At 37.6% G+C, this 12,192-nt stretch overlaps 1 protein-coding gene across 1 annotated transcript in view; it reads left to right on the plus strand.

Annotated features, from left to right (window-relative positions):
* wdfy4 (WDFY family member 4) overlaps positions 1 to 12,192 on the plus strand; it is a 58,484-nt gene that overhangs the window by 680 nt on the left and 45,612 nt on the right. The window contains exons 2-12 of the mRNA XM_065296545.2: positions 197 to 425; positions 2,547 to 2,789; positions 4,032 to 4,143; positions 4,515 to 4,621; positions 4,857 to 5,009; positions 5,227 to 5,416; positions 5,828 to 6,017; positions 7,314 to 7,474; positions 8,411 to 8,872; positions 8,956 to 9,051; positions 10,129 to 10,319. Of these exons, the coding sequence (XP_065152617.1) occupies positions 405 to 425; positions 2,547 to 2,789; positions 4,032 to 4,143; positions 4,515 to 4,621; positions 4,857 to 5,009; positions 5,227 to 5,416; positions 5,828 to 6,017; positions 7,314 to 7,474; positions 8,411 to 8,872; positions 8,956 to 9,051; positions 10,129 to 10,319 (1,926 nt within the window). The 5' untranslated portion in view covers positions 197 to 404. The remainder of the gene's footprint in view (positions 1 to 196; positions 426 to 2,546; positions 2,790 to 4,031; positions 4,144 to 4,514; positions 4,622 to 4,856; positions 5,010 to 5,226; positions 5,417 to 5,827; positions 6,018 to 7,313; positions 7,475 to 8,410; positions 8,873 to 8,955; positions 9,052 to 10,128; positions 10,320 to 12,192) is intronic.

Genomic DNA, 12,192 nt, shown 5'->3' on the forward strand with positions numbered 1-12,192 from the left:
ATTTACGTGCTTTCTCATTCACTTTTCTGATTGGTTGATTGGAAACGTTATAAAACAATGCCACTATGTTAAAATAATGAGAAAGGCAGTACTTTAAACCAGCCTAATGTGTCCTCTCAGTAAACAATCACACAGTACCGCCAGTTCCCTCTCCTCAAACACGCACAATCCTTATTCTGCTTCTTTTTCTCACTAGGAAGTGAGGCACATGACCAGTTGCAGCTGATGTCAGAGTTTCGCACTGAGCAAAGTTCAGACAGGCAGTGTTGTAGATTAGAGCTGTCTTTGGCAGGTTAAGAGGCATGTGCTAGCTCGTTGCTCAATGGGTAATGTGACATGGGAAGCAAGAGGAAAGCCTCCTATACAACCATAAATCTACAAATCAAGTCCAGTCATAGACAGAGATGTCGCCCACCAAACAACAGGTATGTGGCTGGTCTACAGTAGTTATTGTTATGAATTTCATATTATTACATATGGGTTTCTTTTAACCAACTCATGCTTTGAGGTAAATATGGTGTCTGTGGCTGTGGTGTTGCATTTAGAGGTATATGTGTGTGTTTTTCTTTAAAGTGATTTCAAACCAGTTCTGTCTCTTAAAACTTGGATAACACTTCCAAGACAACAAGATAAACAAGGAAGCTTGACTTGTTTTTTTAAAGCACTTTCTGAACACAATTAATTTCCTCGAAACTCGTTTGTTCCTACTTTGATTTATCATGTTTAATCAGGTTTAAACATCTAAAGCATTAGGAGTCTTTACTGGAATTAAGTCGGTGTTTGTGAGAGAGTGTGGGAGGAAGACATGATATTCACAGTCTATATTTAAAGTCTCATTGTTGAATGAATAGACTGGTAGGAATGTGCAGTGCACACATGTCATTTCTGCAAGAATGTGAAAGTCCTCCCTGTAGCAAAACAAGCTTTAGCCTTGACATCACATGATCACATTAATGTATTTAATGTGAACAGCTGATTCTGCAGAAGTCTTAGACTAAATGTTAGCGTTTGGTCAGATAATACTTTTTTGCCATACTCATCAATATCTACAGTATATACAGTTTATTGATTCACTTGACAGAGTGCGTATGTGAAATTTTAGCTGAAAATACCCCACAGATAATTTATTATATAGGATGTTAAAATTGACACTTTGTAAGTGCGGGCAAAAATGTGTCAATTTTGGGTTTGCAAGTGAGCTGATGAAATGCAAACAGTGATCGCAATGATGGTGGTTTGTTAAAATTGAAACTCGATTGTGCTGTCAATTATTTTCTCTCTCTCTCTGCACTAAATTGCAGTGCCGTGGTTGGATAGTGCAGATTATTACACGGCTCTCTGGAATGCTTGATTCTGATTGGTCAGTTGAGACATTTGCAGGTTCGTTCTTTTCAAATAATAACCGCTCCAAAATAATAACGCATAGCCGGACTACTTGCACGAGTAAAATCGCTCCGCGCCAATAAAGATTACTGTCTGTTTGGCGCCATCTTGTGACAAACACTCGACAACCACGACAAGACACAGACAGCTTACTGAGACTGAACTTGACAAAATAGAGCATAGACAGCTACGAAGCCAACACACAAAAAATACAGAATGGGCATTAAAACTTCTCAAAGACTGGTTAAAGAGAAAAAAATGGAGACAGAAGCAGAGGATCTTAATAAGGTATACGATCATTTTATGCATCTGTGCAAAGTTTGGCGGAAGGATAAAAATGTTAATTTAAAACAAATATGCCAATAAAATGTTTCAAATTCATATTCATGTCCAGTTTTTTTTCTTATGTGGCAAGTAGCCGTGTAATAAGCGGGATAATGTAGAGGCAGCCGGTAGTTATTGGGAAATAAGCCCCTTCAGTGTGATACAAGACCCTCCGCTTCGCGTCGGGTCCTGATCACACTGTCGGGGCTTATTTCCCAATAACTACCGGCTGCCTCTACATTATCCCTTACTTAAAGTGCATTATTATTGTAATTGCACAAAACGGGTGAAATCTGAACAATTTATTTTTTCACATGCTCGCAGAGAGTGGTTTACCAAAACAAAGTTACTGAGTTGTTCTTTTTCATGTTTTCTAGGTTGATAGAAGTGCTCACCAAAGCTTTTACACTTGCTGGCATTTGTTTTCAAAGGAAGCGCAGCGTTTTTCAAAAAAGCCGGCAGCTGGCTTTTTTTCGCACTGAAAGCCGGCACTCGAAAAATATTGGAAAATATTCAACTTTAGGTGAAAAGCTCAGCTTGTCACTGTCAGTTCTCACACGGCAGACCAATCACAGAGGGGCGGGACAAATATCACAACAACCAACAATGACTGATAAACAAAGCAGAAGTATCACAACAACCAAAGTGCTCAGCTGAAGAAAGCTGGCATTCGGCGTCCGCCTGGCATTTTCAGCTGCGTTTAAAAGCTTTGGTGTGCAAAGCGAACTTCCCTATTACATGCAATTAAGAAATTTCAAGAGAAATGATTGAAAATAACTTGTAACTTGTATTGCTTGGTCAGTGTGCTGGTGTTTTAAGTAATACCTTTCTTTAATTAGTTGGGTCGAGACATGGATAAAATCGACAGGGAGAATGGAGAACTCCGTGCTTCAGGAGAGAGTTCAGACAGCGTAAAAGTGAAAAAGGGTCGAATTCAAAATGTGATAGATGGAAACCTGAAAGCTGATGAAGATCCAGTGGTGGTTCTGAGAGATCGGCTGTCTCAGTTCAGTTCGACAACTAAACATTCACCAGAGCAAAGAGACCAAGAGCTCAACAGACTCCTGCTGCTGTTCATCCAGGTAACATATTAGGACAGGGCCTAACTAAACACATTACAGAGATCATTATGCTGCCAGTTTATGTTTGGGCATACCCACAAATTAAGGAATAACCTACACGAATTAAGTCCTAAACAGACTTTTCACTATCGCAGAAAAACATTAAGCCATTGCTTAAACCCAAATTTAGCATTTCCAGTTTACATTCCAACACTGATCTGTTCTTAGTACTATTGATCTGATTTGGGCCAGCGTTGACAAACACTCATGACCTATTGAGACTCTGTGTGTGTGTGTGTGCTGGAGTTTACACATGTTACTTATTACCACTCCTGCATTCTTACTGGTATTTGACCAAGTCCAGAGTAGAGAATAACACCACACATTCACTTGAAAAAGTCACACACAATTAGGGACTGAAACTGGGAATGTTGGTTGAAATACCTTCATAATTTTATTAGTATACATTTGCTATTAGGCATGGGCTGGTATAAGATTCTGGCTGTATGAATACCTTTAGCAAAAATATACCACGGTTTCACGGTGTTGCGTTATTGCCATTGCAACACTAAAATGTGTTTTTTTTCAAATGCCAGGTAAAAAAAAGCATTTAAATTATAATATGCTTTCAAAAATATAGAATATTTTCGTAATGTATATTAAATGTAAACATCAAATCAATCACATGACTTAAAGGAGCATTTCACCCGTAGAAACATTAATCTTTATTGAAAGTGCGTCATATTTATAGTCGAAATGTAACATACATTTCGAATTTGGTGCCTATTTGACCAAGAAAAGGGGTGTTTGTAGTCTCACTCCCTCAACAAAGATAAAGCACTTCCTTCTTTCAATGATGCAAAATGATGATTTTTACATCATTGAAAGAAGGAAGTGCAACACTAAAATCTGTATTTCTCCTGTCTCAGTAGCAACTGAGGAAATTATGCACGACCATTCAAAAACATGACTGGGGTTCTAACTATACAAAGCTTAATGCAAATGGGTGAAGTGTCCCTTTAATGATTTAATGAATTTTGTATAAACACAGCTCATACCTTGGAGACGGTATCATAGAACATTTCAGTAGTTCTGAATCCTTGACTGTTTAAAACCTCGGTATACCTTGAAGCCGGTAACCGGCCCATGCCTAGTTGCTATTCAATGTCAATGTTATTTTGTCATGTTTTGTAAAGTTTTGATTATCTTTGTGCCAACATAAACTAGTTGTTTAAGGAGAATTGACGATCTTAATCTTCTAAGGTCTCAGAGAGTGACTGCATCCTTGATAATCTGGACCTCCAGAGTTTGGCACAGCAAGTTGGAGAAGCGTTTGTGTGTCATATACAGCAAAGAGTGTCAGAGAAGCCTGCAGGTACCCATATGAATACGCACATTTTTTATGAAGTTGTAAAGTGGTAGATCATCAGTGTTATCTGTGAATCAGCTGCATAAGTGGTCTCTCTAAAGGCCAACTAAAAAGCTACTGTAACCGAGAGAGGGAAGTGGCTCACTTCTTCATTTCTTAAATATCTGACATAAGCTAGGCAAATTTGCACTTTTTGATGCATTCATGTTTATACTAAAAACTTGTTATTATTACTAATTAATCAGACTTCTTAAAAACCATGGATAAGAGCGTTTGTGTAATCCAAAACCTTTGTCTGTCTCTTGGGTGTTGATTATAAGTTAGATGGCTTGACTCTACTGTCCTGTTGGTTGATTTCATGGTTTTGTTTAAAACAGAGGAAGCTCGATATGACTTGGAGCAGTTCTTTCAGATGTCAGAGGTCAACTGCAACAAAGGATGGCTTCTGCTAAAATCAATCTCTCTCTTGTCTGACAGAGACTCTGTAAGTTGCTCAGTCATTTATTCCTTTTTTTCAGTCAACTTTCAGTGAACTCTTATCTACAGAATAAATATGTCAGTGGAAGATCTTAACATTTAAACTTGAGATTACAAACTATTTTTAACTTGGTTGCTCACTTGTTAAACTACTATATAAACTGACATTATTACATACTGTACTGGCTTTATTAAATACTTAAGTGTTCAGGTCAGTAAATCTTATTTTGTTTTTCTGGCAGGAAGTTGATGCTATGATCAAGACAGGTGTACCTGGTGCATTAGTCAAGTGTCTGTACCTGTTTGTAGCTTTACCTCCCAGAAAAGTGAACTGTAACTCTCCAGATGACATTGAAGAGGAAGTTAAATGCTCTTTTCAGGACACTCTTACTTGGGTATGTAAATTTTTTGTGAATAAGGACTGAAAGGATTGGTTTAAAATTGTCTATTAAAAACACAAACTACAGTTACATTCCTTCATATGTTTGGCATTTATTTAGTACACTTGCTCCAATAGGTAGATTTTTTTGTATTCATATTAATGTATACACATGATTGCTAATGCATTAGGTTAAAAACACAGAGATAAGGCAGCGTTTACACTCTTCACAGGCGATCTTGCAGCTGTGCAGGCAAGTGCGTTTCATAGAGGTTCTAGTGGAGACCAAGGAGCTTTCAAATGTGATCATCTCTCTCACCCTCCTGTGGGATCAGTGCAGTCCATCATGGAGACGGCAGGCATCTCGTGTGCTCAGAGCTGTGTCTGCTGCACAAGCTCACAACACTGTACCTGCACTGCAAGGTTAGCAATCTCACACACACATACCCCAACCCACTGGAGTTTATTTCATTTTTTTATCCATTCAGGCAATTTATTTTTGTCTGATTGTTTATAAAATATTGATATTGACTGAAGAGGGATAGGGAGCCTGCTGTAAACACTTTGGACATCAATGATGTTAAATTTGCTTTTTTGTACACTTAGTATTCCAAAAAGGATTACGTTACTTGTTTTTTTAGCTGGAGATCTGCTGAAATTCAAATTTAACATAATCTTATTCCAAATCTGGAAGTTTAATCCTGAGAATTAGGACAAATGTACTCATTAATATAGGGAATTATAGTTCCTCTTTAACCGTTCAGAGTGATATCTAATTAGATCTGCTTTTATAAAGTATAAAGCATTATCTCTTTGATTCTCTTGCCTTTATAGCCAGTAATTGTATGAAGATCTGCATTCAGAACATGCATAAGATCAGCAAGCAGGTCCCCGGACATGTTTTAGCTGAGGTGGCCGTGAGTGTTTTCAGCTTTGTGAAGGACTCTTATCCAGTCAACCCTGCTCTTTTTGACGAGTTTGAAAGCAACGATGCCTACAACATTTTTCAGGCTGCCTTGTTACGGTAAGCTCATGCATTTTGCTTGGTAAACTATTTTTACAGACTAAAAGACAAAATGCCTTTGATGACTTTAGTGTTTAGGTGGATCATAATATCATGGAAACAGATTTGCTTAAAGGAAAACACCACCAGTTTTTAATATTTTACTATTCTTGTTCTTACCTCAACTTAGACTAATTAATACATACCTATCTTTTTTCAATGCGTGCACTTAATCTTTTTAAAGTGCGTCATGAATGTGTTAGCATTTAGCCTAGCCCCATTTATTCCTTAGGATCCAAACAGGGATGAATTTAGAAGCCACCAAACCCTTCCATGTTTTCCCTATTTAAAGACAGTTACATTAGTAGTTACACAAGTGAGTATGGTGGCATAGTAGAATATTGAAAAACGGTGGTGTTTTCCTTTAACAAGTACATATTGATCATGACTTTTTGGGTACTTTCCGTTCTCTTCTGTAACTTATTTTTCTTTCTTCTGTCCTCTTCTCCTACTGCAAATACTTTTGAATGCAGCTGAATTAGATAATTGAGTGGTAAATTGAGCTCAATCACATTAGGGATCATGTCAGCTCTCTAAGTCACTGTGTTTCCCAGCTGTGACACAATATAGCAATTTTAAGGAGTCCGGGGAATTATTAGGACAATGTAAAATTCTGTTTCCCAGACTTGTATAGGAATAACCTAAAAAGTCATAAGCATTAATTTTTTCTAGCAACTGTATGCATAGGTGCTCTTTGTCAAGTGCAAGCTTTACAAAATGACATCGTCCTGTGATTAAGAACTGCTAAAGTCATGAAAAAAGTGTTTAAATGGTCCAATGGTCATGCATGATCCAGGCCTGTGTTGGATAAAAACTTCAACACATTTCATGTCGTGTTTAGAGAGGTGACCTTGTTTGTGAAGTCCAAGCAAAAGTCTCATAATCTAGTTATGAGATTAGCCAGATAGCAATAGACTCTGGGATGGATTCACCCCAAAGTCAGCAGCTCTGGCGTGGATCCTTCCTGGAGTCTATTAATAGCATCAAAGTTTGATTTCAATCATTGATTTCACATTGATTTTAATCTTTGACATGGCCTTACTTAGTCAATATTAAATATATATAACTTATTTTTTTTTTTAGATTACAGTAAAATTATTTTGTTTAAGTAAAAAAACAGTAACTAACAAAAAAGTCCTTAGCTAGGTTTTCACAGACTGGGTCACAAATGAAGTTTAAACATGTACTGATGTTATCAAACATATACAGTACATGCCATGGGACTATAACAGTGAGATATTGTTTGTACTTTTACAGCTGTGAGGAGGAAGTGACAGAGGAACACTTCCCATTCATTCAAGACCTTCTAGGCCTCATCGCAACATTCACCCTGTTTGGCAAGGCTGAGTTAAAAGTGGCCGTATGCGTGAACAACCCCCAGCCGCCTGACTTCAGGTTTGACCCCACTCTGGCTAAAGGTAAACCTACATGACAGACACCAAGTGCCACACTGCATCTCTTCTCCGCCACCTCATGTTAACGCCAAAGAAAAGGCAATTATGTCCAGGATGATGAAGTGTAGCTCTCCTCACTAACCCAGTTAAGAGACCCTGCATCCATTCTCCTCATCTGTATTACAATCCTCCATTCATCACCACCAGAGCACCTCACTCCTGAGTGAGAGAAATGCTGGGCTTTTTTAGCCTTATTTCATTTGCCTCTGATGTAATTTTAATTATGTGTAAAATTCAATCATATTACCCTCTGCAGTTATATTTATTTACCATAAACATCAGTGTATTTCTGTCTGTAGAGCCAATCCGTCTTTTAATGTTTTGACACATTTGAGTGTTTATAGATGTGATACTCTCATTCATTTGTGTCATATAACACAGTTTGCGTCAGTATAAGTGAGAATAACTCAATACAGACTCAATATTTCTTATTTGCATGACCCCTTAGTTGTTCATAATGTCATTAATAATGTACATTTTGGAACATGATGTTACATAAACTATTTTATGGTTGTGTCAAGGCTATGTTAATACAAAATTATTTAACTTAAACATAATGCATGTGTTTATTATTAACTCTTTTGATTTTAATTACATAAAACCTTTCAAGGGTTAATTTGTAAATTATTTCAAGAAGTACTGCTTTGCACTTAAAAGAGTCCATTAGTACCACAGAGGTACATATTGGTACCAACAATAACTTTTTACCTTAAATATACATATTATTATTATTATTATTATTTCAACGGTACATATTGGTAGTTTGGTATCAAATGCATACATAACTGTACATAGTGGTAATACAAACTTTTTAAAGGGTCAGTACTGCCCCAGTGAAAGCTGGGGTACATGTTTTGCAGCTTCTCTAATATAACTGCGTGTTTGTCTTTACATCTTCAGGTTTATCGGTGAAAAACCTCACAGCCTTTAAAATCATCCAGTCCTCTTTCCTGCGCTCGAGCAACACAGTCATCTGCAGCCAAATCCTTCGCACCATCCAGGCGATCTGGTCTTGGGAAAAGGCAAACTTCTTCCTTCTTGAGTGGTCTTTGCAGTCACTGGCTCAACTGGCCGAGTGCATGTGGCAGAAACCTCCGCCCGTTCATTTTATTTTCTTTGAACTGCTCGAGATGGTCATGTTCCAGCTCTCCTATATCCCACATGAGACTATCAGGAAGGTTCAGGCAGTGTTGAAGCAGGGGTGTTCGGAGGCTTTCAGCATTGCAGCTCTGGAGTGCTTTGACAGGCTCATTATGCATAGCGGATTGATGTCAGAAGTCCTAAGTGATGGTGGACTTATGGAACAACTGTTGTTTGAGCTTAAAAAAAGGGCTAAGATCATCAGAAAGGCTGGTGTTGCTGGTAAGTCATCTGGGGTTTACTATGTACCAAGAATGTTTGGAATGCAGATGCCTAATCTGATCTGTTATCTTATGTATTGACAGTAATTGAGAACAAGGAAGACGACTATGAGAGAAAGTTGACCACCGGCATTCTGAATGTAGTTGCAGCCCTGGCCACGCAGTCAATCAGAAACACTGGTTAGTTAAATTAATTGTGGGTATATCAATCACCAGGACCTGACTCTACTGTGCTGGCATTTATTTTAATTTGGTTATTACAGAGAAAACATTGCTGCAGTGGCGGATTGTGACTGCTCATCCGAGGGGCACACATTCAAAAATGTGTTCGGAGAGTCATCTGTGTGGCTCGTGTTTGTGTTTGTTGCGTCATGTAAATCATGTGCATCACGGGTTTTGTCAAAATAAGTGCCTGCTGCACACGCGTCCAAACAGTTTATGATAAAAGAGATGCTCACGTTCACAAAATACACGCAAGACACTCCCTTTACAGTAAACTCTGATTACGCATGAGATTATGTGAGTATCTGTATCTTATTTATCATAAACCCTTCAGCTGCGTCTGCAGCAGGCACTTATTTTGACAAGACACGTGATGCACGTAGGTTCAATCGAAGTACCGAACACATTTTGAAATCACGAACCACACACAACGGGCTACATACATGTTATGACAAACTTCGCATTATGCGCCTTTGAAAAAAGTCACCGGCCATGGTTTATGTTTAAAACTTTGTGTATAAAAAGCTTTTCCAATGCTTTCTGCTTTTCTAAAAGAGTTAAATCAAACTTTGATGCTCTAATCCAGGGGTGGGGAACCCTGGTCCTGGAGGGCCACTGTCCTGCAGAGTTTAGTTCCAACCCTAATTAAACACACCTGAAAATCTAATTCAAGTCTTCAGGATTACTTGGAAATTAAATTCAGGTGTGTTTGATGAGGGTTGGAACTAAACTCTGCAGGACAGTGGCCCTCCAGGACCCAGGGTTCCCCACTCCTGCTCTAATCTAAGTACACTATAAAAGCGAAAAGTTTCAATTGGTAAAAAAAATCACCTGAAGTGAAACTAAAGTGAATTATTACCTTGAATAAACTTCCTTTTTTTGGATGTTACCAATTGAAGTAAAGTTGATCCAACTTTTTACAGTGTATGAGACTTTCGCATGGATTTCACAGATGACAAGTGCCATTTGAAGTAAGATACAGTACAAATTCAACTTGGAAATGGCTTTTAATGGGTCTCTTTTGGCTTTTAACAGTGCTCATCAGGAATTTGGGGATGATTCCCTATGTGAAGATCTTCATAGACATTGAAGAGTTTCGCAGTCCCACTCTGTGTATTCTCGAGCAGCTCTCCAAAGTAAATGCAGAGGAATACATGAGCACAGCCATCGGAGCTCTCTGCTCCTCCACGGAGAGTGAAATCAAACTTAAACAGGACCTCTTGCAGGTATATGCTCATTTCTTTCATTTTAGTTTTTCAGTGTCTTTGAAAGTTTGCTCTTTTACCTTTCTTAGTCCATATAAAGAGTTTGGTTCCAAAACGCAATAAACGGCATTTAAAAAAATAGTAACCACCAAAATCAGTATTGTATCTGGTCAGTATTAAAAAGTAAATTGTTTATTTTATGCAAAATCCGATATCCGCCGTGTTATTCTGTCATCTTTTCTCCCTTTTTCCCAAACCGTGACAACGACCAGTCTTCATTCCCTAAAGAATGCAATAAATCCGCTTAACCAATCACAGGGCACCATTCCACGCATTGTAAACAATAAGGGTGGCGCTTTGAATACACACAGAATCCTAGTTTTTCTCATCTACTTGGTACTTTGTGATCAACAAACAAACAAAAACAAAATAATACTTCTGATGGCATTGATAAATCTGTGGTGGTTTTCTGTGGCGGTCAAGAAACGTAAGCCATCAAAATCAAATAATTTATGTGAGAGTCTCTCGGGTGAAGGACAAATGCTGGCTGTTGCTTGTTCTCACACGACAGCATCAAGCTTCTGTCATGCTAACACATTGACCCCAACGGATCTTATCATTATTTCACGCAAAGTCAACAGAAATCGAGAAGGACCAAGACATTTTACAGCTGATCGCTGTCAAAAAAGTTTAGCGACGACGTCCCAAGGATGACAACAGCAAAGACAGTGTTCTTAATACGACAAAGTGTTTTGATTAATGCCATTAATGTTTCTTTTTAATCATTGTATACCACTGGTCAACTAAATGAATATAACATGGCAAAGATGAATGCACATTTATAAATTGATTCAATAGATTTGTAGCATTTAAAAAAAAAATTCTGGATTTATTGCATTTTGCGGGAAAAAATAATCAGTTTTTATAATAAATCTTTGAAAATCAAATTATGGATTAAAATTTTTGATCTTATTATAACCTAAAGATGCTATGTGAAAGTTTGTAACAGTAAATATTGGTTTTCATCTTGTCACTTTCTTGGTATAGAAAACACATTTTCAATTAGTCAAAATGGATTTATTGCGTTTTGGAACCAAACTCTTCATATATTTCTATCCTTCTTATTTTTCCTTATGTTTAAAATACAAACAGAATCTATGTTTTAAAGTTACAGTTCTCTTACAAAAGCTGAGCCTTTAAAATATATCTCACAGTTGTTGGTTGCAAAGTATAATGGGGATATACTGTAATTAGAAGGGCTTCTACTAAAACTAAGCTTTGTGTTACCTGTCTCTAAATGCAGCCTGTATTTCTAATTCTAACAAATTATAACGCGTTTAAAGCATAATGAGCCAGTGAATTTATTATTTCAGCTTTTGGGAGCCTAATTGCATTATAGGTAAACTCAGATTGATTTGCTAATATACAGTTAGCTGTTAACTCAAGCTTCATTCGATTAAGCTTGTAGACTTGGGGTGCGATGCAGAGAAAATTATGAGCAATATCAGATCAGAGAATGTGAGAGGAATCCAATTATGCATAACTACATTATTCAGTTACTGTACATGGCCATTTTTTAAGATTCAAGCGCAGGAATACTAACATGCAGACCATTAAAGTGTAACTGGGTTACGGCTGCTGGCAATTGGATTCACCCCTACCACTCTGCGAAAAGTGTCAAAGCCATTCTGATTACTTCTATTGGTCCTGATTCGGTTTGGGCTTCATTTTATGACACATTAGCTCTTTGATTTATTAGCATGGATATTAAATAAAGGTTAATCCATTTTGCACCAGACTCTTCGAAACGACAGTCCCCTCCTTTCTTTTTCGGTAGTGATGCATAATTTGTGAGCAGAACAAATACAGAATAGTCAAAGGAGGGAACTTATAA

This window comes from Paramisgurnus dabryanus, chromosome 20, assembly GCF_030506205.2.
Source record: "Paramisgurnus dabryanus chromosome 20, PD_genome_1.1, whole genome shotgun sequence".
NCBI classification, from domain to species: Eukaryota; Metazoa; Chordata; class Actinopteri; order Cypriniformes; family Cobitidae; genus Paramisgurnus; species Paramisgurnus dabryanus.